General features: G+C 38.2%; 1 protein-coding gene across 3 annotated transcripts in view; it reads left to right on the forward strand.

Annotated features, from left to right (window-relative positions):
• Window positions 1-25,831, forward strand: part of Ubr3 (ubiquitin protein ligase E3 component n-recognin 3) — a 149,790-nt gene that overhangs the window by 118,947 nt on the left and 5,012 nt on the right. For all 3 annotated transcript variants that reach the window (XM_036183531.1, XM_036183533.1, XM_036183532.1), the window contains exons 31-35: window positions 3,740-3,845; window positions 12,767-12,870; window positions 19,487-19,611; window positions 23,261-23,368; window positions 23,473-23,598. In XM_036183531.1, the coding sequence (XP_036039424.1) occupies window positions 3,740-3,845; window positions 12,767-12,870; window positions 19,487-19,611; window positions 23,261-23,368; window positions 23,473-23,598 (569 nt within the window). The remainder of the gene's footprint in view (window positions 1-3,739; window positions 3,846-12,766; window positions 12,871-19,486; window positions 19,612-23,260; window positions 23,369-23,472; window positions 23,599-25,831) is intronic.

The following is a 25,831-nucleotide window of genomic DNA, read 5'->3' on the forward strand; positions in this document are numbered from 1 at the left end:
GTTTCTGTTTACTCAGCTGTGAGGACTGGGCAGGTCACACTGTAGAGGGTTTCTGTTTACTCAGCTGTGAGGACTGGGCAGGTCACACTGTAGAGGGTTTCTGTTTACTCAGCTGTGAGGACTGGGCAGGTCATACTGTAGAGGGTTTCTGTTTACTCAGCTGTGAGTACTGGGCAGGTCACACTGTAGAGGGTTTCTGTTTACTCAGTTATGAGTAAGTACTGGGCAGGTCACACTGTAGAGGGTTTCTGTTTACTCAGCTGTGAGGACTGGGCAGGTCACACTGTAGAGGGTTTCTGTTTACTCAGCTGTAAGTACTGGGCAGGTCACATTGTAGAGGGTTTCTGTTTACTCAGTTGTGAGTACTGGGCAGGTCACATTATAGAGGGTTTCTGTTTACTCAGCTGTGAGTACTGGGCAGGTCACACTGTAGAGGGTTTCTGTTTACTCAGTTATGACTAAGTACTGGGCAGGTCACACTGTAGAGGGTTTCTGTTTACTCAGCTGTGAGGACTGGGCAGGTCACACTGTAGAGGGTTTCTGTTTACTCAGCTGTAAGTACTGGGCAGGTCACACTGTAGAGGGTTTCTGTTTACTCAGCTGTGAGTACTGGGCAGGTCACACTGTAGAGGGTTTCTGTTTACTCAGCTGTGAAAGCCTAGGTAGGCCCACAAAGTGTTCAGATAAGTTCAGTTTTCAAATGTTTGGAAGGCTGCGATCTTTAGAAGAACAATAGGGATATTTAGCCTTTCTTATATTATGATAGGTCAGCAATATAATGTCTTATTGGTCAATTAACATTAGTTCTATTTTAAAATGTATTCTCAGTTATAAAGAAATTTAAGTTTTTGAAAGAAATTTTACATTGAGTTGATTAAAATATAGTTTTATAACGATAATTATGTTTACAGATTCCTATTGCTGATAATTAATGAAGATAATATGCTATGTTTTGCTTTATATTAACTAACATGTATTAAAATAGTGTTTTATTTATTAAAAATAAAATACTTACTTTCTTTATGTATATGCTTTATATTATAGACATCTTTCTTCAACACCATTTGTAAAGATATACTTAAGAGAAGTGTAATTTGCAACCTAGACTAGGTTTTTCATGAACACGTCTTTTCATGACTGTTTGCTCATTAATTAGAGAATTGACGTGAATACTAGGAGTAATATTACTTAATGTCACAATATTCATTATTAGCCCCAAATTGCTAGAGTTGAAATGTTACCTAAGGTACTAGCATAGGAAATAAAACTTGCTTAAAATACATAGTACATTGAAAAATTAATTTATTTTCTTAAGTACTAAAGTAATATTTAATAGCAATACATACCAGCTTTTGAACATAATATATGTATATAGTATTTTGAAAAGCTATCTATTAGGATGGAATCAAAAGCAAAGTACCTTAATCTTTGTCCCATAAAATATAAACATGAATTTTGATAGTTATTTAACAATGTTTAATGTTTATAATAGATTTGGGTATTTTATTTTGGATTACGGCTTGATTTCTAGAACCAAAGATTTGGGAAGTTATTTTTTTATTGTGTTTAATGACCTCTAATGTATACAGTTAAACCCTCTGTGCGTGCTGTGCTATAGTAATATGTTTCAAATGGGCAATTGTTGAGATGAAAAAGCATAGTTTATAATATGTTTGAGTTAGTATATATTGCAGTTACATAAGTTAATAGTTTGGCACTATTCTAGAAATTGTTGTTCTAGAAGGTTTTCAGTAAAGGAATATGAGGATTTTTGCACATTTTTCTTCCGAGACATTTACATTTACTCAGAGGCTTAGAATTGTTGAATTTATCCATAATTTTGACAAGAGTGAATAAAACTCTAGTGGCATTTTTTCAAGTTCTTCTTTGGCTTCCAGTTGTTATCTCTGTTTCTTTTCTGGTTGCTTCCCCCTTGATCCTGAAGAGTGTTGTCTGCAGATGTCCATAGCAGCTCCTCATGTAAAGTTGCTCCCGATTCCTAAGTCAGACCTCTAGGCCTCCTTATCTACCAGGGATGCCAGACACTTAGGGTACTATCTCCAGCAGATGAGACTACTTCCTGATCGTTGACTGGAAGACACGTTGTTGCCTGTGACTATTGTTCCAGGAATTGAAGGGTGGGATCATTTCTGTATGGTGGAACCGTATTTTAGTGGATATGGCATTTCAATAAGGCTTTGAAAGATAAAATGAGAGAGCTTCTGTTGTGAATTAGACAAAGAAGAACTTTGTATCAATATGCCTTTAATAGATGTAGGACCAAGCAAATGTAAAAAACAGTGCATAACTTTTTATTAAGAGAAAGTTGTTACTAATGTTTATTCAGTTCACCTCTTTACTAAAATGATTTGAAAGTAGATATGAAACTTCATAGATTCTGGCGACATTATAGGCTTTTAGGTTTTTCATTGTTAGAAGTAGAAATTGTTGAAGTAGTTATTAGTAATGAAGCATCACGTGAGAGACAGTTATCTCTCAGCAGGGAAATAAACACTTTTCTGTACCTAGAGCTGAGACTTTTTGCTTATTACTATAGTTGAGAAGCCATAGTTTGCATCTCAAGTGGGTTCCATGACTTCATAGAGGTTAAATACTAGACAGTATGAATATAGCTCAAGTGGTAGAGCAGTTACCTGGCATATTCAAGACCCTGTACCACACCAGCACCATAAACAAGAGTGGAACACAAAATTAGCCTACACTTTAGTAAAAATGGTAACCGCTTGTTCTGACACTTTCATTTGGGAAAGTTCTAATAATTTAGATATAATTTATGATCCACAATAAATAACTTCCATCTGTGTATGCTATTTCTAACAAGCAACTTAAAATGTATAGACAACTTAAAATAGTTTAGTTGCTCAAAGACCTGGAGGCGGGGAGATTTGCCAAAGAAGAACTTCACTGATATCTGAACTGCTAAGGATGTTGTTGCCTATAATACCCAGGCCGAGAGTTGAAGGGAGCAGAATTCAGTTAGGAAACAACTGTAATACTGAGAAGTACAAATGGGCATAACTGCGGCATGAGGTGGAGACCACTTCTGAGAGAAGGTTGAGCAGAGGGACAATCTAGATTCTATTAGAAATCATTTGGAGTTATGTTTAGAGCACTGTAGAAGGGAATGAAGTTGTTGCGGCTTGTGATGGCTGATCTTGGCTGTACTGGTTGGTTTTTGTCAATCTGACGTAAACCTAGACATCTGGGAAGAGAGGATCTTAGAAAATTCCTTTTAAGATTTGCCAGTAGTTAATTCTGTAGGGCATTTTCTTGATTAATGATTGATGTTGGGGGCCCAGTTCATTGGAGGCAATGCCCTTCCTGGGGAGGTGATCCAAGATGCTATATGAAAACAGACCAAGTAAACCACAGAGAGCAAGCCAGTAAGTAGTAGTCTTCTGTGGCTTTTGCTTCACTTCCTGCTTCCAGGTTGATGCCTTGACTTTCCTCATTGATGGAGTGACACCTGAGAGTTGTAAGCTGAAATAAACTCTTTCTTTCCCAAGGCGCTTTGGTAATGGTCTTTTGTTACAGTAATAAACACCCAAGCAAATACAGGGTGAACTTGATTAATTATAATGACTAATCAAAGTAAAAGGATCATGTTTCCTTATTAAAAGTAACTAGAAGAAAAGTTACTAGAACTTTTGAGAACATTTTATTCTGGAAGAATTGTATCAACTTTCTCATTAGTTTTTTTTCCCCCCGATTTATTCAGATCAGCTGTTCCACATATTAGCCTTGCACATGCGGCTTTATACCATTGATTCTGAATATAATCCCTGGAAAAAACTCACCCAGTTAGTAGAAGATATGAATTCACAGTAAGTATTATTCAAAGATTAAAATCAGCTAAAATCCTTCTCAGAAAAATAGTCGTTAAGTTTAAAAATGGTATTAAATTTCTATATGAATACATTTTCTTATGAAATATTAAGTGTATAATAAAAATTTAAAACAACTCACACATTATACTTTCTGTAAAAATTGCACAAAAGTTTCTACCAAGTGAGACAATCTTTTGAAGAGTTCTGTTGGCTTTTATGCAAGTGAAACATTCAGCTAGCGGTACAGAAAGATTGATTGCTGTTTTATGCTAAAATTGATGAGTGCCTTCATTCAGCCTTTCACCCTTCTTTGTAGTTTCATGTTCGTCTTCATCTGATGGTTTAACTGCCCCTCTGCTGGATTGTTTCTGTAAAGCCCTTTCTTTCTTGTATGGACTGTTTGTTGGCTCTGCAGTACAGTTTAACAGAATGAGTGCTTGATTCTTTCCCAGTTTATAAACTTTGAAAGTTATGAGTTGGTGCTCTGGCAGCTCTCATTGATGACTAGGAAGTTGCACTTGCTTGTTATTTTATATTAGGATATTTGTTTACATTCATTTCAGTCATTACCTTCAGTGCACATTGTTCCTTTTAGTGAAGAGAGACTCCTAGGTTGACTTTGCACTTTTGACATATTTTCAGTAGTTTTTTATAGTATCTTTTGTTTTCTGGTAGTGTTCATTTTGAACACTCTATACCTGGAACTTGCTATTTCTCTGTGTAATTCTCTTTAATGATATTTAGCAAACATGGTCTGGGTCCTCAGGGGCCTAACACAGCTACTGGGGTAATGTTTACAGGCCATTTCTGCCCGCTTGCCTCTCTAGCTGCCTGTCTGTCCACCCATCTACCCACCCATCCACCCTTTCTTCCTTCCTCCCTCCCTCCCTGAGATTTATTTTGTATATGTACGTGGGTTTGAGTGAATGTAGGCTGAGTATGTGGATGCCACAGAGGTCAGAAGAGGGTGTTGGGTTCCTGTAGCTGGGAGTTACAGGAGGATAGTTAGTGCCTGTTGTGGGTGCTGGGAACCAAACCTGGACCTCTGGAGGAGCAGCCAGTACTCTTAACTGTTGAGCCATCTCTCCAGCCCTGTCTTTTTTTTTTTTTTTTTTAAGGATAAAAGTTCTTGAGTTCTTACTGGTATTTCTAATTCAGGCATATTGTAATATTGCAAAAATTTTAAGTCATAACATTTTGTCATTTTTATCTGTTTTGTTTGGGGAAAAACCTTTATTCTTGATATTAATGTTACTACTCATTTGCATAACTACAATTATTGATTTTAAATATCACTATTACTGCTAGCAAGATGAATTAGTTACTTTCTTCACTGCTATGACAGGATACTGGGCAAAAGGAAAAGGGTTTATTTCAGCTCTTAGTTTAAGAGCACAGCCTGTCATGGTGGGCAGGAGTGGGAGGGAGCTGAAGGGCATGCGCAGTCAGCAGTCAGCCTGTTCGTTATCTACTTTCCCTTTTACATCTAGGACCATGGAATGGTGCCATACACATTTAAGGTGGGTCTTTCCACCTCTTTTAACCCAAGCTAGAAACATCCTTACAGACACATCTAGAGGTTTGTTTCCTCAGTGATCCTGGATCCTATCAAGTGGACAGTCAGTGTAAACTACTGCACCAGACACCTCTTTGTTCTTAGAATATGTGTCATTAGGAGTATATATTAAAAATGTAGTTTAAAAAAAACAAAACAAAACAGGGTTGGGGATTTAGCTCAGTGGTAGAGCACTTGCCTAGTAAGCTTAAGGCCCTGGGTTCGATCCTCAGCTCCGGAAAAAACAAAACAAAACAAAAACAACTTCATAACAGTCTTGTTTCACTATGCCATCAGCTTGATGTATAGTTCAATTTATCTTTTTCCTCAATATTTAAAGACATTTTCTAGCCAGGCGGTGGTGACACACACCTTTAATTTCAGCACTCAGGAGGCAGAACCAGGCAGATCTCTGAGTTTGAGGACAGCCAGGGATACACAAAGAAACCCTATCTGGAAAAACCAATAAATAAACAAACAAACAAATAATCCCACCCCCCAAGGTAAAACCTCAATAATAAAGAAAATTTAGTGTTGTCTGTCTTCTGCATCCATCCACATGAACTACTTGTTGTGAGGCCTCTTATCTATTAACTGCGTCTAATTTCCTGTCATGCTTATGTAGTGTGGATGCTAGGCCTTTGAGTTGTGAGTAGAAAATATATGTCAACCAGATTCTCAGATGCTTTTTACCCTGCTTATTTTTTGTTAAAGGTTTTTTTTTTTTTGTTTTGTTTTGTTTTATTTTGTTTTGTTTTTTCAAGACACAGTTTCTCTGTAGCTTTTGGAGTCTGTCCTGGACTATCTCTGTAGACCAGGCTGGCCTCAAACTCACAGAGATACACCTGCCTCTGCCTCCCGAGTGTTGGGATTACAGGTGTGCGCCACCACCGCCTGGAATGTTAAAGTTTTAAAATTAGTAATTTATTAATTTTTCATTTTGAGTCAACGGGTTTTCTCCCACTCTGTTGTTATAACACCATTTACCCAACTTTCTTCTAGTACTTACATGGTTTTAATTTTTACGTTAAGGGTTTCAATCTGTTTGGAATTTATTATAGTGTATGGTATAGGTATTACACAGAATTTTATTTTATTTTTTATACTGCTGTAAAATATCATTTACCTTTACATAGAAACAAATTTAAATGGACTTAAAATTTAAAAAGGAAGAAAAGGGTAAAGATGCTTTTGTTTACTGTCACAGAGTCCAAAGAGAACAACCAGGAGAAAAGATGGAGACGATGCTATCATCTGTGTAATGAAGGTTGAGGGGGTGAGAAAACTAGAAAACTAATGTTTTCTCGTGGAAAAAAAGGAAGTAAACCAGACCCCACATGTCTAGATTGTGAGTTTATGGCAAACGAGCTTATGGAGCAGCCAGGAGCATATTCTTTCTGATAGTGTCCTGAGTTAATTGGATAGTAAAGACAGTATTGACTACTACCTCATATGAATTCTGTTCAGATTTGCCAGTTGCTTTGATAAAGCATGTAGAAAAAGAAAATTATGGATTCCAAGATTGTGCTTGCATCTGATTTTGTTTCTTTTTTTGTAATTTGACATTGACTCTGAATGTTTCTTTTTATTTAATGACATTGTCCTGTTTCTTTAAAAAAGAGCTAAGGCCAGTTATTTTATATGTTGTTTTTTAAATTTGTTTTTGTCCAGTATCTCCCAGTGATCAGATTCAGATTATAAACTTTTTGTAAAATCACCACACTGATGTGTTCTTCTTAGTGTGTAATATCAGGAGGCGTGATTTGATTTGTCCTATGACTTATTATATCAGCTCTCGTCATTTAGCTATGAGAGTCATTGCCAAGTTTCTCCCCTTTGGAGTTAGTTTATTCTTGGTATCCACAAAGTGTCATGTAGGAAAATGCTTTGAGGCAAGATAGCTGTGTGTGTGTGTGTGTGTGTGTGTGTGTGTGTGTGTGTGTGTGAGAGAGAGAGAGAGAGAGAGAGAGTGTCAAACATAGCAAAACTTTGTATATGTTTGTATTTATGTTTTTAGCCAAATTTTGCAAGCTATGAGTATTCTGCACATTATAGTAAGAAAAATCAGGCCACTTTTCTTCTTTCAGCTAGACTTGGAAACTCAAGGGCAAATGTGCAGTAAATACAAATGAAATCTGAGAGGGCTTTAGCTTCCTCAGCCTAAAGGATGCTCAGCCAACAAAACTTGTCTAGGTCTAAGGTTGATGTGCTAGAAGGTTAAAGATGTAAGCAGGGCTTTACTGTCCATCCGGAATGATGCTGGGCTGGGCTCATTTCAAGCTGGGATTTGGTGAGCCTTAGGATAGTAGCAGTGCTGCCAACAGTTACCCAGTACTTACTTTACAGCAGGTGCTGGCCTAATCATCACTCTCAACTGTGCTAACTTTGGCACCTAAGACCCTTGAGGCTTAGAAAAGTTAGTCCTAGTTCAGGGCACACCGCCAGTAAGAGCGGCACTGGGCCTTAGCTGTAGTGACTCTGTGACTCCCTTTCCATAGAGGACATTTGGGCATTTCCAGGAGGATCTGATTGACACACCCCATCCCCACAGTTACTCTCATTTTATGGTTCACTAGGTCATTAAATTGTAACAAAAAGTTAGTTGTATAGTCTGTCATCTATAGTTTGTATATTTTTTATTTTTAAAATTGAAATATATTCATTTTCTCCCATAATCTTTTCAACATAAACTTCTCTGTCTAATTTGGTAGATTTTTAAATATATAATTTTATTTTACATTCCTAATAGAAATTATTTCCTTTTTGATTATAATCACTGACTTTCTCTTTTTCTTTTCTTTTTTTTTTTTTTTTTTTTAAGATTTATTTATTTATTGTTCTGCTTGCTTGCATGTACCTGAATACCGGGAGAGGGCACCAGATCTCATTACAGATGGTCGTGAGCCACCATGTGGTTGTTGGGAATTGAACTCAGGACCTCTGGAAGAGCAGCCAGTGCTCTTAACCTCTGAGCCATCTCTCCAGCTCAATCACTGACTTTTTTTTTAAATTGGGAAAATTATTTCTGTTAACAGTATTTTCTGTTATCATTCGTAGAAGTAATGGTATTATTTACATATGTGTGTGTGTGTGTGTGTGTGTGTGAAGCATGTGTGTGCAGATACATGTGCATGCCTGTGGAGACCAGAGAACAAACTCCTCAGGTATTATTCCTCAGGTACCTTCCATATAGGATTTATTTTGTTTCAGACAAGGTCGCTCCCTGGCCTGGGGCTTGCGGTTAGCCCCGGGGATCTGTCTTTTATCCTTCTCGGGCTGGAATTACAAGCATAGATCACTACACCTGTATTCTTTACATGTGCGAATTTTGCTACCTGCGCTGTCTCCCCCACCAGACTCTTCTTTTAGAGTTAGGTTTAAATGACTGGCTGAAAATGCTGAGATAAAAGCAGCCTTTGTTGTTTGAGAATTCCATACGAGTATGAAATTTTTGGTCAAATGAATCCCTCTCGTTCCAGTTTCTCCCCTGAACTCACTATGACTTTTTTCCCTCCCAACTTCCTGCAGTCCCCTCCCTTAATGACGCCTGTATGTGCATGGGTATAAGACCATCTGCTGGACATGTTGTAGCTTCTCAACGGCTGCCTCTCTGAAGAGAACTGATTCGCCCTGCCCCAGTAGCCATCAGTTACCAATAACTCCTCAGCTAGGGGTGGGACTTGATGAACTCCCCTCTCCACTTTGGGATTATGGTTGGTTTGATCTTCCGGTCTTGTACACAGAGTTACAGCTACTGAGTTTATGCGTCAATGGTGCTGTCAGGACATGACTGCCTCTATGATGCCCGCTACCTCTTTCTTTCTCTTACATTCTCTCTTCCCCTCTTCCATGATGATCCCCGAGCCTTAGAGAGAAGGAATGTGATATATCTGTACAATTTAGAGGTAGTCACACCACCAGTCATTTGTTTGCTGCACCTCGATAAGGTGCTGGTGTCTGTATCAGTCACCATCTACTGTAAAAAGAAGCTTCTCTGGTGAGAGAACCAAACCTGGATCCTCTGCAAGAGCAGTAGGAGCTCTCTGCTGAGCCATCTTTCCAGCCCTTCTTTTATATTTTGAAAGGATAGTATAAGTGCAGTGTAGCCAAGGCTGTCCTTGAACTAATGGATCTCCTGTGGTAGCCACTGAGTACTAGGATTATAAGGCATTTACTATTTTGCCTGGCTATATGCTCTTTGTGAATTGTGTATTCAGGATCCCTGTTCTTTTTTTCTGTTGGTGTCTTGTTTTTTATTGTTTGGTTGGTTTTTTGAGACAGGGTTTCTCTGTGTAGCCCAGACTGTCGTGAAACTTGTTCTGTAGACCAGGCTGGCCTCGAACTCAGAGATCCACCTGCCTCTGCCTCTTGAGTGCTGGGATTAAAGATGTGCACCACCACCACCACCCAGCTAACATCTTTTTGTTTGTTTGTTTTGCTTTTCTTTTTTTTTATTTAAAAATTTTTAAATTAATTTTACATACCAACTATAGATCTCTTCCTCTTATCCCTTCTCCTGCTCCCCTCACCCCCTCCTCTAAAAGGGTAAGTTCTCCCATGGGGGGGGCATCAAAGCCTGGCACATTCAGTTGAGGCAGGACCAAGTCCCTCCCCACCTCAAGAGTGAGCAAGGTGTCCGACCGTAGGTAGTGGGATCCAGAAAGCCAGCTCATGCACCAGGGATAGATCCTGATCACACTGCCAGGGGCTCCTCAAACAGACCCAGCTGCAAACTGTCTCATGTATGCAGAGGGTCTAGTCCAGTCCCATGCAGGTTCCACAGCTGTTGGTGTAAATTTAGTGAGTTCCTATGAGCTTGGTTCAGTTGTCTCTGTAGATTTCTCCATCATGATCTTGACACACACACACACACCCACACCCCCACACACCCACACCCGCTTATATAATCCTTCTTCCCTCTCTTTGACTGGACTCCTGGAGCTCGGCCTGGTGCTTGGTTGTGGATCTCTGCATCTGCTTCCATCAGTTATTGGGTGAAGGCTCTGTAATGATAGTTAGGATATTCACCAATCTGATTACCAGGGTAGGCCAGTTCAGGTACCCTCTCCACTATTGCTAGTAGTCCAATCTGGGGTCATCCTTGTGGATTCCTGGGAATTTCCCTAACAACAGGTTTCTCCCTTACCCCATAATATCTCCCTCTATCAAGATAATTCTTTCATTGCTCTCTCACTCCATCCCTCCCCAGCTCGACCATCCCTTCCCTCATGTTCTCATTCCCCATCTCCTCCCCTCTATTGCCCCCCCCCCATCATTAAGAGCTCTTTTCTCCTTCCCAAGGTGATCCGTATGTCCCTCTAGGGTTCTCCTTGTTTCCTAGCTTTTCTCCTACCCAAGGGTGATCCGTGTGTCCCTCTAGGGTTCTCCTTGTTTCCTAGCTTCTCTGGAGCTGTGGGTTGTAGTCTGGTTATCCTTTGCTTTACATCTAGTATGCACCTATTTTTTTAAAGTATCTGAATAATTCTTTATGGTTTAAGATACTGAATTTTATTTTGTCACAGTTGGGCTGAAAGGTAAATGTCAGGGTCTGGTTTATGTTGTTTTGTTTTTTTCTTCATAGTCATTGAAAAATTTCCTAAAAGTATATTGAAATTTTTATGGTACAAATTGATGGTCTTTATCTTTTTTTTTTTTTTTTTTTTTTTTTTTTTTTTTTTTTTTTGTTTTTGTTTTTCGAGACAGGGTTTCTCTGTAGCTTTGGAAGCTGTCCTGGAACTCGATTTGTAGACCAGGCTGGCCTCGAACTCACAGAGATCCACCTGCCTCCCGATTGCTGGGATTACAGGTGTGCGCCACCACCGCCCGGCTGGTCTTTATCTTTTTAAGAATGCTTTTATACTTTTAAATTCCCATTCCATCCAAGATCTATTGATTACTTTCATAACCAGTAGTCTGTTCCCAGTCTTAAGATTTACAGTATTTATATATATTTTTTTCTTAGAGTCTTCTCATAGGATTATATATAATGTTTAATATATTATATAACTATATGTACATATAACTTGTAATTAATTTTCATCTGCACTATCAGGAAAGATAAAAATAATTGCAGGTAGTTGTATTCAAGTATATCTAAAGTTAGGGTCAATGAGATGAGGACTTAGAATATTCACTGAACTTTATAATTTAGATCATTAATTTTCGTGAGAGATTTGGTAACGAAATGGTGCTCTCCCTCCGTCTTTCCCCTGTTTGAGTCTTATGAAGTTATGGGCAAGGAGCATAGAAAACTGGGGAGACAAGATAATAGGAGCCCTGGTCTAGAGAGGAAGACAAGTGCAGTATATGAAGAGATATTTGAAGGGAATAGAGAAATTCAAAGAGCTGTCTTTTGTAAAATTCATAGGAGCATGAACTGACTTATGCAGCTGTTTGTCCAGTGCTTGGTACATAGTAGGAACCAGCACTTCCTGAGTGCTTTGCTGATTAACAGAGCCTAATCACAGGCTTAAGCAGCATTGTTCAAGCATAGATAGAAGTGTAGCTTCAGAATTTAGTCAGTTTTGGAAGCTTGAGGTTTACTGTTTTATTAAAGTTTAAACCTATAATAAAAATAATTAACTCTGTAGGCTATACTCACTGATAGTGTTTCTTAGATCTGTATGAGCCCTGAGTTCAGTTCCAGACAGACACACAGACACACAGCCTCCCTCCCTCCCTCCTTCCCTCCTTCCCTCCTTCCCTCTCTCCCTCCCTCCCTCCCTCCCTCCCTCCCTCCCTCCTCCCCCAAAGGGCATTCATTAGTGTGAGCTCTACTTTGAGGTCTGTGTTTTCATAGCACTGTGCATCTCTAGGTCTGATACCTTCTTTTTGTAATGTGTAAGACGTTCTGCGTTGGTTATCCTGTGTTGAAACTGCAAATGTTAAGGCTTTTGTTAGAATTAGTGTCAGCAATAAAGTTTGAACAGTTTTTAATGAGACTATTAAGCAGAGCAGGTTTCTGATTTGTATCCCTGCTTTCTTGTAAGGTGAGCATTTCCCTTCAGCTAGTTGTGATGGTGTCTGTGCTGCCTCATCTGTCTGGGTTTCTTGTGTTCTATTCAATGCCTCACTTAGTTTCTGTACAGATCCAAAAGACTCAGTGTCCTGTTAATGCAGCTCAGATGTTTACTTGGTAAGGCTTGATAAATTTCTTGTGTAGTGTTTTCAAATTAGAAAAAGGAAATGTATGCATTACTAAAATGATCAAATTATTAGTAAAACGAAGTATAGCTTTTGAGTACTTCTGTTAAGATTTCTTTCTTATTTTTTATTTCTGTTTTGTAGACATACATGTTAGATATGAAATGAATTAGAAAGATATGCACTACACTAGAATGTGACCATGAAATTTTTCTTTTAGGCTGGGGAATGAAGAACAGCAGCCTGAAGTTCCAATCCTTTATCATGATGTGACATCCCTTCTGCTCATCCAGATCTTAATGATGCCTCAACCCTTACGCAAAGGTAGCTCTTTAAAATTCAGACTGTCAGATTACATTTGGGGTATTCTGGAGATTATAGGGACAAAAAGGACACCCAGATGGTTAGAATGACTGAGAATGATGCAGAAAAGCCTTGACTAAGCAGTTGGGGCAACCCTTGCATGGGCTGGACTCCAGCAGAACGTAACAGAGAGAGCAAGCTCAGCACCACTGGGCACTTCCCTCCGTTTATTCCACTGTCCTCTACTACACATGGAGTGGGACAATGTGTCTGTGCTTCTGCTGCCTTGCTAGGAGGAACTCTTCCTCAAACTGTGAACTAAGTAAATATCTTTCTTTCTTTTTTTTTTTTTTTTTGAGCTGAGGATTGAACTCAGGGGCTCTACCACTGAGCTAAATTCCCAACCCCTGAATATTGTTTTTTAAAAGAAATTGAAGTATTCATTATAAAAGAAAATTTGGCCAAAGCAATGTCAGCTTGAATGTCTCCACCCGATCTACATGCACAAGTAATTAATTATAGATCTATTAAAAATGTGATGGTCTATCATTTTAAATTAGTGGTAGAGTATCATAACAGTAGATGAACAGCTTCATTCGTTATTACTAAATGTATATTATTTATTTATTATATTATTAAATTGAATATTAAATTAGCAAAATTTTAATTATTGCTCCATAGTTTTCATAGATTGTAAAGCATTTAAAATATTATGTCAGTTAATTAACTTTCTCTTGCTTTGAAAGGTTAGTTTATTGGTTTATTTTGTTTAGTATCATTATGTAGTCCTTCCTTGTCTGGAACTTTCTGTGTAGACTAGGCTGGCCTGGAACTCACAGAGATCCCCCTGCTACTGCCTCCTGAGTGCTGGGACTAATGGTGTGCACCACCTTGCCCTGTTTTGCTGTTCTAAGTTACAGTGCAATGTGGGTGTAAAAAGGCTTTCTCCCCATGGAAGACGTTCTTTGTGTATATTTCAGTTTTAATAAAATAAACGTAGGGGTAAGAAGTGACCATTTGCTGGAGAAAGGGTTCAGTGGTTAAGAGCACTGGCTGTTCTTCCAGAGGACCTGGGTTCAATTCCCAGCATCCACATGGCAGCTCACAACTGTCTATAACTCTACTTCCAGGGGATCTGACACCTTCACACTAAAGCACATAAAATAGAAAGTTAAATAAATTATTTTTAAAAGGTGACCATTTATTTTAAATTAGACAACTTACAGTATTTCATGTAAATTTTATTTGTTAAAGGGTAAAATAATGTCATTACTGTGTAAACCACATTCGTAGCAGCTCTGTAAATTTTGATTTAATTTTTTGTTTGTTTTTAAGTTTTTTTTTTTTTTTTTTTTAAGACAGGGTTTCTCTGTAGACCAGGCTGGCCTTGAACTCAGAGATTTGCTTGCCTCTGCCTCCCGAGTGGTGGGATTAAAAAGGTGTGCGCCACCACTGCCTGTCTTGATTAATATTTTAATTACAGTATTCACATAACATACAATGTGCTGCTTAACGTCTTTATAGTTATGATTGCATTGGTATTTGATGCATCATCATCATTACTAAGTTCCAGAACAATTTAGTCAGCACAACAAGACTGACTATCAGTATCAGTAGCTACTTCTGGATATTTACATTTTACATATTATGATGTTAATTTACATTAACAGATATTTTTTAATATTGTTTTTGTGGGATTGACTATGGCTATGAATGGTTCATTTATTTTGTAACTTGTCAAGTAGCCTAATTTAATCCCTTTACAAAATAAATTTCAAATTCTTTAATGTGTGTATGTGTGTGAGGGAGAAATTTGGGTTAGTTTTCATTAGTTTAGGGAAACAACCATCAGGGATCATGGTGATTTATTTCTAATTGTGTTCAATTAAGACACAGTGTATTATATTTTAACCTTCAAAAGGTTGCTTTGTTTTATATTTTAAATACTTAAATATACACTTTCCTTATAGGGATAGTTTCATATAAACCTGAGAACCTAAAAGAGAAGAAACTTGGCATGTAGAAGGAGTTATGTTTCAGTCAACAGTGCAGGACCTGCTGCTGAGTGTCTGACTAGTAGAGCTAGCTGGTGGTTGTTGTCAGAAAGAACTATGGCCTTAGCTTTTAACCAGAGGTAGCAGAGTATGCTGAATAACTGAGCCTACAGATTTTAGTTAAGTGGAAATAGACCCTAAAGTTGTGCTTTAAAACAGGTTAAGAAATTTATTTTTTTAATTAAATAAATGGATTAAACTAATTCAGTAAAAAAATCTATATAAAATTTTATGTTGGGGGAACTCTGTGAGTTCAAGGCCAGCCTGGTCTACAGAGCAAGTTTGAGGACAGCCAGAGCTATACAGAGAAACCTTGTGTCAAACAAAACAAAACAAAACAAAACAAAATAAAACAAAACAAAACAAAATTACGTTACTAAGTGTTCCCTAAGTCATTCCTAAAAGTAGTTTTGTGGACATATTTAATAAGCAAATGCTGGTTATTAAGTTGTGAAGTCATTGTTTGCTCAAGAAATATTTGAAAAGGTTACATTGTGATTCTGTGTGCTCAGTGTGCACTGGGTAAGCCACAGGTTAGGGGAAGCCTACAAGACTCAGTTCTCTTCCTTCTGCAGTGGGGTCTGGAGATGAAACTCCGTCATCAGTCTTGGTAGAAAGCACCTTTGTCCACTGAGTCACTTTACAGGCCCAAGAAATGTTTAGTGAACACCTACTATGTGCCATGTTGAAACACTGCTTTACTGGACACTAGAAATGCAAAGATGAATAAAATGTGGACTTTGCTCTTGGGGAACCAGATAGATTAATATCTAACAGTCATAAAATTTACCTGTACTTAAATGCTCTCAAAACTTGTGCTTTAAGATTTCATAATAATTTGTCTTATTTATCTGGGTTAGCCAGCTTTCTGTGTTTGTGGCAAAGCACTGGGACAGACAATCAATTTTAAGAAAGGTTATCACCGCTCATAGTTTCAGAATCCACTGTTGCTTGACCAGGGCGCCATGCTTTTGGGCCTGTGGTAGTACACTGGTGGGAAGCTGAGGTAGAAGAAGCTGCTTCATGGTGTCCATGATCAGAAAGGAGGTGGAGGTCGAGGTGGGGAGAGAGTCCCGAGATCCCTTCCAAAAGGGGCACCCTTTCTGCCACTCCCACTACCGCCACAGGCTGGCAACCAAGCCTTTGCACATTAAACTTTGGGATGCTTAAGATCCAAGCCATAATACTATTTCTAAAAGCTGTCAAAAAGTATTTAAGACAACAACAAAACCTGAGCAACAGTGGCATTGTATAGTGTGTTATATTCTTTATATTGACTCATATCAAGTTGATGTGACCCCATAAATCTTTGAAAGCTTCTCCTCCTCCTGGGGAGGGGCGAGGGGTGTTGAGACAAGATCTTTCTACATAGTCCCAGCTGTCTTGAAACTGACTCTGTAGACCAGGCTTGCCTTAAACTCACAGATCCACTTGCTTCTGACTCCCGAGTACTGGGATTAAAGGCGTGTACCACTACACTGGACCTTTCATAGCTTCTTTAGACGAGGGCTTTTAAATCTGTGGTTCTAGACTTTATTGAGGACGTCAATAAAACTATGAATCTTCTAAAACTGTCTAGAAGATTGTGTATATACATTTTCTGAACAGTTCCATAGTTCTTACCCAGTTTAAAAGGATATTGAAGAATTCTCCTGAAGATTTCTGGCCATAGACAAAGAAATAGTTCCATAATAAAGACTAGAAGTAAGAGATTGTGTTTTCAGTTATAGAAGCAACAGATTATAGTGGAGTAAGTTGTGAGAGATGAGAAAACAAAGCAGAGAATTGGTGAGGCAGTGGTGGACAGGAGGGTAGTTACTAACGTGGTGAGACCTTGGGATGTTGGCTTTTTCTCGTTCTTCACCTGCTGACCCCCCCATGTTCCAGCCTTTCTTTTAGACAGCCCTTTCTCTTTCCCTCCATTGGCACTCCTCCTGTCTCGGGGTTTTGTAGGCTGAGTTCCTCCAGGCTAGACTAACTTTTGTATATATATCCCTCTTGTTTGGTTTTCTTCTTTTGGGGGTGGGGGGTGCTACCACTCAGCTCCCAAATAAATCGCACAGGGAGTTTTATACTTAATTATATTAGGGCCTTTGCACTATATATTTACCTCATCCTAAAATGAAACTTAGAGCCTTTTGTAATATTTTAACTCTAAAATGGTTTGTGAGAAAAGAGCTTTTGTAATTCTTCAAGTACTCTTTTCCTTATCACCTGCACAAAGAATTGAACCTTCAGGTAATCCAGTAGATCAGTGTATACACTGAATAGATTTCCAGAGGGTTGTAGATTCCCTGGAAAATGCATATAAAGTACAAAATATTCAAGTATGTGGTTTGAATAAATACCTCAGTAAATACTCAGGTTTTCCATTTCTCAGTGTGGTTTCCTGCCTTACCCTGTAAAGCAAATGTGGTTCAGTCATACTTTGTTGGTATCATTCTAGAGTCAGTCACTTCCCAGTTAATGTCAACACCCTTTGAATTACTCTAAGATTTCATCTTTATGAAGAAATAGGAAATATAGGCAACATTTAGCATAATACTCATTTAATATGTTAGTTTTCTGAGTTATAACATTTCCTCTGAAATAGTGTAATGGTCAGGTATGGTAGCTTATTCTTGTTTTATCACTTTTAGCAGTCAAGAGTAGGAGGTTAAAAGTGTAAATGATGTGTAACTTTAAGGAAGAACTCACTTTTGAAGTCCCAGGTTCATAGTTCTACCATAGCATCTCCTTATCTCTTAGGTAAACAGTAGTAGATCTTTTCTCCTTAGTGCATGCATGTCTTCTGCTGTTCTTGAACCCCAGGCCTATGCCTGCTCTGCCAGCCCTGTCCCACTGTCAGCCTCCCCAGGCCCTGCTCCCAAGATGGAACAGCACTGTGACCACTGAAGTCCGCACATTAGCAAGAGTCTGTTTGCTTCAGAAGCATTTTAAGTAGGGATTCATCTTTAGTTCAGCTTGAATTTTCATGGTGACTTTTCTGTTTTAGAAACATTTACTTCAGAGTACATGGCAATCCTTTTTTCTTTTTTCCCCTCCTCCTCCTCCTCCTCCTCCTCCTCCTCCTCCTCCTCCTCCTCCTCCTCCTCCTCTCCCTCCCCCCCACCTTCTTCTTTTTAATTTTGGGAATTGCATTTGAAAGGCTTTACTTATTTGGTCTTGTATTTATCTCTGAACAGTATTTCCTTGTTTAAAGTCCCTGAAAGATGTTGTTTTCCATGTAGCAATATTTCATCAATAGATAATTATGAAATTAGGCAAGTGAGTGTGAAAACTGGAGCTATAGTTGTTTAAAAACTGTCAGGTTAAGGATTTTTAAAAAATGATTAAAAATTGGAAATAAGACTTTTTTCTTTCCTTCCTTTTTTGGTTTTTGTCCTGTTTATTTTTCAAGACAGGGTCTATTAGCCCTGGTTGTTCTGGAACTTGCTCTGTAGACCAAGTTGGCCTTGAACTCAGAGATCTACCTGCCTCTACCTCCCAAATGCTGGGATCAAGGGCTTGCGCCATACCACCCTGTTGAAATAAGACTTTTCTATAACAAAAGGCTAAAGTATTGCTTATAGTAAGTGTTACTTCTCTTGGTGGTTTACTTTTTATTTTAAAAAAAGTTTATTATGAGAAGAAATTGTACCCAAGTAGTATATGAATGGCTTCCCAGTTAAGATCTCTTTATTGGCTGCTGGGTGTCTCACTAAATTAGGCTACACTGGCTGGTTCCTGAACCCCTGTCTCCCTCCTCTACACCCCAGTGTTGGTATACAGATGTGCCTTGCTTTTAATGGGTTTAGGGGATGTAACTCAGGACCTCATGTTTGTGTACCAAGAACCTTACTGACTGATCTGCTTCCTCACGTCCCATCTTTTTCTTTTTCTTAAGGCAAGGTCAAATGGCTCGGGCTGGCCTTGGGTTCACTCTACAGGCAGGCCAGGCCTGGAACTTGCAATCCTTTTGTCTCAAACTCTCAGTAGCTGGGATCACAGCTCTGCTCTACCAGGCCCTGAGGAGAGCACCTTCTAGAAAACACTACTTAGTGACACAGCCTGTAGAGGTATATTTCATAATTTCATAGGAGAGGTGCTTTCTTAATTTTGGATTTGTTGGGAAGTGTGATAGGTGATTTGGGCTACCAATTTGATTGAATTTTAAGAATTGCCTAGCAGACATACTGAGAGCCTGCATGTAGGAGATTAGGGAGGTACAATTTGGCTGTGTCTGTGCAGGTGTTTCTTGGGAGGAGAAAGAAGTCCTGAGTGTGGGTGGTAGTATCCCACAGGCTGGATGCCACTGGGAAAAGAGAAGACGGGAAAGCTGCGGAGAGTCCAGCAGTGTGCTCTCCTGTCATCCTTGCTTAGGCTGCAGTAGATCTTCCGTCCTGTAAGTTATTTATGTCATGAATTTGGTCACAGCAACAATAAAAACAATAGAAGAGATACAACACATCATAATTTCACTTGATTAACCACACAAAGGCTGAAAAATGACACATGCAGGGAAAGGTATATACATGTGAAATTTTCTTGGGTTCAGAATGTCTGCATTCCAGACAAACAGTGTTGCTGTCCTCCTGTTGCAGAGCACTTCACCTGCATCGTGAAGGTCCTCTTCACCCTGCTGTACACACAGGCGCTGGCGGCACTTTCAGTTAAGGGCAGTGAAGAAGATCGCTCGGCCTGGAAACAAACCGGAGCTCTTAGAAAGGTGGTCGTCCCTGAATTCCATCTCACTTAGTAGTTGGGGATGCAAGTTCATGAGAGTATATATTTTGTGTGTGTGTGTGTGTGTGTGTGTGTGTGTGTGTGTGTGTGTGTGTGAGATTTTGTTTTGCTTTTGTATTGCTGGGGGTTTCAGGTGTCCTGAATGCTCTACCACTCAGCTAGGTACAGCCTAGCCCAAGAGTGATTATTTGAGAAACAAAATCAATTAAAAGTTGTTTTACTTAGAAATGGAACACCTATGGGGCAAAAAAGAAAGAAAAAAAAAGAAAGGAAAATGTTTTATGGCACGTCTTGGAGGGTTACTATTGTCATGATACAATGACCAAAAGCGACTGGGAGAAGAAATGTTTGTCTGGTTTACACGTCCTGAGTCCCAGGCCACCGAAGGAAGACACCAAGGCAGGAACTCAAAACCTGTAGGAACTGGAGGCAGGTGCTAGTGGGGAGGCCAGGCAAAGTGCTGCTTGCTGGCTTACTCCTCGAGGCTTTGCCCAGCCTGCTCTTTTATATTTTTCAGTAGAAGCCAGGACCTGTACAGGGCTGTCTCTACCCACAATTGACTGGACCCTCCCACCAGTCACTAACCAAGAACACGCATTACAGGCTTGCCTGCCTGCAGCCTGATCTTAGGGAGGCGTTTTCTCAGTTGCGATCCCTTCCTCTCAGGTGACTCTATCTTGTGTCAAGTTGACAGAAACCTAGCCAGGACACTGTACTGTTGGGCTTTCTGTGTCTCTAAATTTGGCCTCCATCAACTTAAATTTAACAGTTTTGTCTTGATTTTGTAGTAAGCCTTAAAACTAGAGAAGTTATTTTAAAAATGTGCCAGTTGAAATTGTATCTCTTGTTTCAAAAGAGCTAGATGCACTTATAAGTGCGTGAAATATATTGAATGTGACCTTCACTTTTCTACCAGTTCACTCCCAAATCACAATTATGTGCACTAAAATTTAACATAATACATCATAAAGTGCATTAAATGTGCTTTAATTTGGGATATTATTGGTCAGTTGACCATCAAACTGAAGTAGTATGTCAGACTGCCTTTGAGGACAAAGAATTTAAAACTGTCTGAGCTTCAGCTTTCTTAAGTGACATGTTGGACTGTGTGATTTATTAAAGGCACCTGCCAGTGTTCCTAGCAAGGTGTAATTGGAGACAGAAGGGTTACAAGTTCAATCCAGTGTGGGCCAGCCTGGTTCACATAAGGAGCCTGGGCCAGCCTGGAGTACTCTCAAAACAAACAGGAAAGAAAGACTCTTTATAGCAGAATTTCTTAATGTGGACCTTTGAATAATTTTTGTTGTTTGTTGAAAATATCCCCATAGGTTATCTAATCTCAAGTGGTCAGCCCTAAATACATGTACATTCTAGCAACACTAAGCGGACCCAGAAATTGCATGTGGGGAGACACACACACACACACACACACACACACACACACAGAAGAGGTTGTGAATTTGAGAATGAGTAGGGGAAAGTTAGACGAGGGAGAGTGTAAATTATGTAAATTAAATACAACGTGAAAGTCTCAAATTTCTACACTGCTCCGGTAAGAATTGTCAGTGCAAACCAGCAAGCATTGCACCATGTAAACTTTCTAGTGTAATGCATAGCTTTCTTGCGTGTGAAATACTTTAAATGTATTTGATAATAGTTTTAAAACTTATTGTCACCCAGTAACTTACTTCAGTGATCTAAATATAAAGTTATTCTTTAAAACTTTTCTTTTGTAATATTTTAGAAATATTTAATTTGAAAGAGTATCTTAAACTTACGAAGCTTTCAAGCTGGCTCATATACTAGAAATCTCTTTATTAACAAATAGCAGATCCATAGCTCTGAGAGAGAGAGAGAGAGAGAAAGACAGAGAGAGAAAACTCCTGGGTTAAGTGAGCTCTGTGTAAATATTTAAGAGGTAATTTGATTAAATCAGATTTTAATAATATATTTACTGTTTTGATATTTGGTAAGGTATTGATTTGTGTAAATTATGTGTAATATATAGTGATCATATTTAGGAAATAATCATTCTGTTAATTGGGCAAGAATGAGTCAAGTCACACTGTTTTAGCAGTTGTAAAATCAGGAATGCTTTGTAGTTTATAATTAGGACATAATATACATGACTAGGTACAATAGAAAGCATAAGAGAAACCTTTAAATAAAAATTTGGTTATTAAAAAAAAAACATGTTCAGACAAGTTCTAAGGTCAGATGCTCCAAAATTATCAAGAAAAATTCCATTTGTCAGCCAGCACCTATTGTTGGAAGTTTCTTTATGAAGAATTATTTGTGGAAAATAGAAAATGTAGTTATGGACATTTTGGAAGTCACAGTCTAGGTGAAAAGAATATAGCAACATGGATGAAACATTGAGGACAAAAGAACCAAGTATCACCAGTACCAGATTCTGTCCTCCAGGCTGTGAATGCCATCAGAATTCGGGATGGTGCTGGGAGTGTAGAGAGTGGTAGAGTCCTGCCTAGCATGCCCGACCCTTGAATTTGACCCTTGGAGGGAAGGGTTTGACAGGAATGGCAGGGAGGTGGGAGATGAGAGTGGACAGAATGTATTGCATGCATGTATGAATGCAAATTAATTAATTTAAAATTTAATTAATAAAAAATAACAGAGTTCAGGACAGTCTTATATTTCTTGGTGTTTATTCAATTATTTTTTATATTTTAAAAGTATAGTTAATAAGGAGAATGACATCATAGAAAAATATTTCTTCTGATTTATACATTATTATTATAATTTATATATTTATACTACTCTTTAATATATAGTAAGAAATACATTTCTTTGATATAAAATTGTTATTGAAATTTTTTTTTGTTTGTTTTTCAAGATAGGATTTCTCTGGGTAACAGCCTTGGCTGTCCTGGAACTCGCTCTGTAGACCAGGCTGGCCTTGAACTCACAGAGATCTGCCTGCCTCTGCCTGTGAGTGCTGAGATTAAAGATGTGCAGCACTATGCCTGGCTATTGGAAAGTTTAATTTATAACTTTCCCTTTCTTATATAAGTGTAAATGGTTATTAATCTTCATTTATAGGTCATTATTTAATGCAGTTATTTATGTATTGTGGGATAAATATTATATCACAGTTAGATTTTTACCCTAAACTTAAAAAAAAAAACCTCTTTAGGGAATTTGTAGACATTGTGGCCCTTCTTTTATTACATATGAAAAGATTTGTACCACTGTCAGGAGGCTGTTTATATATACTTTTATTTGACTCTTCAGGTTGTAGACATTTTCTATATAGTTCAGATTTCTCCAAGTCAGTGTTGCATAGTTTAGGGACTCCTCTTCACTAGGGACTCTCAGGAGTGGAAGTTTTTTGGGATATATATATATATATATATATATATATATATATATATATATATATATATATATTCTGACATTACATTCTGTCTTTTAAAGACATAATTGAGATATTTTAACCACTTAAATTTGTGAGTACAGTATATTGTTAACCTGGATTTAGAAGAAATGAAATTCACACATTTGAGAAAAAAATACAATTGCAATTTTACTACATTAAAGGGAATTATTTCCACTGAACTTTTTTTTTTTTTTTAGTGCCCAATGTAAAGTTGATATTTTAATTTTTTTCCCAGAATACATGTGATGCAGAAAAGTCTTATGAAGTGCTGCTGAGTTTTGTTATAACTGAACTGTCTAAAGGGAAGTTATATTGTGAAGAAGGAACCCAGGAGTGCACAATGGTATGTCTGTGTTAAGTTAGATTTTTGTTGCCACTAAGAATGAACTTTTGAAAAGCTGCATCTATTACAGAATGAATTCTTGCATTTTCCTCTTTTAACTTTAGGTTAGTCCTATTGCTTGGTCTCCTGAGTCCATGGAAAAATATGTCCAGGCCTTCTGTTTACCTTTCCTTAGGATCAGCAGCCTTCTTCAGCACCACCTCTTTGGGGAAGATCTACCAAGTTGCCAGGTATAAATTTTGGGGTAGAGGATAGGGGCCTTGTTACAGTAGGCTAATTTCTAAACCACACTGATGCATGGTAGAAAGAATACTTATGTCTCAGTGCGCAGAACCGTGCTATGAGGATATGTCAGTATAGCTCACAAAGACTAGATGTCCCTAATATTACTGTTTTGTGCTTATTAGGATCCACTGGTTTTTTTTTTTTTCTGAAAACATTACTAATTTTGGATGGTTGAGCAGTTTTAGATCAATTTAGTGTAAATTTAGGCCTAATACTTGAGTAAGAATAGTGTTCGTTCTGCTGATATTTTTAATACTCTTTTAAAGGTTACATTGTTCAGAAGAGAGGCTGTTAGACAATGTGGCAAGATTTACATTTTTATGACAATGAAATGTTTGCTTTATAAATGCTTTGTAGCCAATTGTGTTAAAAATTGGATGCTGGGGCTACTGCTGGTTTAACCTAGTTCACAGAGCGGTGGGTCAAAAGAACAGGCAAGGGGAAAGAGGGCAGGAACTGAAAGGTGAGTAAACCCAGAGTGTGCACTGACCCGGTCCTGCCCCGGGCTGCCAACTCAAGGAGTGGGGTGTGGAAATTATAACTCACTGTATTTGTGGCCTGTGAAGCCTGAATTATATCAGACATAGATAACTTTTTTGTTCCTTCTGTCTTAAGAAGTTGAATATGATGTTAAGTAGTCTGATAGTTTGGTTTTTATCAAGTGTTCCAAGGGAAACTATGTATTTGATATAAGTATCATCTCCTTAGAGTTATAAGATGTTGATTAAATTTAAAACATTGAACCATGAGGTATTTCCTTCTTTCCTTCCTTCCTTCCTTTTTTTTTTTTTTTTTTTTTTTTTTTTTTACGTTTTTGACTTTTTACGGGCTAGGATTAACTGCATAGGGACATGAATGACTGTTGGAAGTGATGGAATTGTTCAAAATTTATACTATGGTGGGTGCATAGGAAATTCACCAAACCACACTTAGAATGAGTGTATTTCATGGCATATAAGTTATACTTCAGTAAAGCAGATTTTTAAAGTAATTTCTTTGTGTAGAAATGGAAGCTCTGTAGTTTCAGCCTGCATATCAGTATGATTTTTTTTTTTTTTTCAGCTTGGTTTCTTTGTGGTAGAGTTTGGAATGTTGCACTTCTTACATAAAATTAGCTCAGTTATAAAAGTTCACTTTGTGCCCAGCACAGGTGGACCTAGTCATATAGGGAGGCGAAGTTACTTTTAATGTTATTAGTAAAAACATATATGCAGGATTGAAGCATCTGCACGGTAGGAAGGGTCAGTTTGTTTACCCAGTGAAACTGGATGCTTTGAAGTGTCATTAGTTCCATCTCTTGGAAGATGAGCTTTGTGGGGAATAGGGATTGACCCAGCATATAAGAGAGAGAGGATTTGCTAGCCTCCAACACAGTCTTTAGTAAATAAAGAGGGTCTGGAGAATTTCTGTTTGTGCTTAGAAGACTAACATACATCTTTAAAAGTAAGCTTAAGAAGGCTGGTGGTATGCTTTGGTTGAAGAGTTCTTGCCTAGCATGCACAGAGCCTGTGTTCAGTCCCTGTCACTGGACATGACGTTTAATCCCAGTACTTAGGAGTTAGAGGCAAGAAGACCAGAAGTTTAAGGTCTTAACTACTTAGGGAATGTGAGGTGAGCCTAGGGTGCTTGAGACATTGTCTCAGAAAGAAAAAACTTTTGAAGTCAATCTGATTTGGAGAGTCTTTTGAGGGTAGCCAACGTGATGTAGTGTGAGCCTGTCTCAAAAAAAGGAAGAAAAATAAGCAAACCTAAAGAATATATAGGTTATTTATTCTCATTTCTTAGTTCTTTTATTAGTGAACAGAGCTTCAGATATGATAGATCATTCTATGGATTAAAAAAACACACACCACATATACAACACACACACACACACACACACACACACACACACACATTAAAAAAAAAAACAACAAAAAACAAACTTTGTTTTATGTGTATTGAGAGCCTGAGAAAATTATTTAGCTCTTCTTCCTGTGAATTCTATGATTTTTGTTGTTCTTTATCTACATTGGTAACCAGTCCCTTCACGGCCCTATTCCTTCCGCTGTGTGACTACATGCAGAGCCTTGCAAGCACCCTACCACTCAGCTCCAGCCCAGCCCTTGGTCTCATTATTTATAGTCCAAGCTGCCTTCAAACTCTTTCTTCAACTGTGGACTTCCCTGCTTTCTCCCT

The sequence above is a fragment of the Onychomys torridus genome, chromosome 4 (genome assembly GCF_903995425.1).
Source record: "Onychomys torridus chromosome 4, mOncTor1.1, whole genome shotgun sequence".
NCBI lineage: Eukaryota > Metazoa > Chordata > Mammalia > Rodentia > Cricetidae > Onychomys > Onychomys torridus.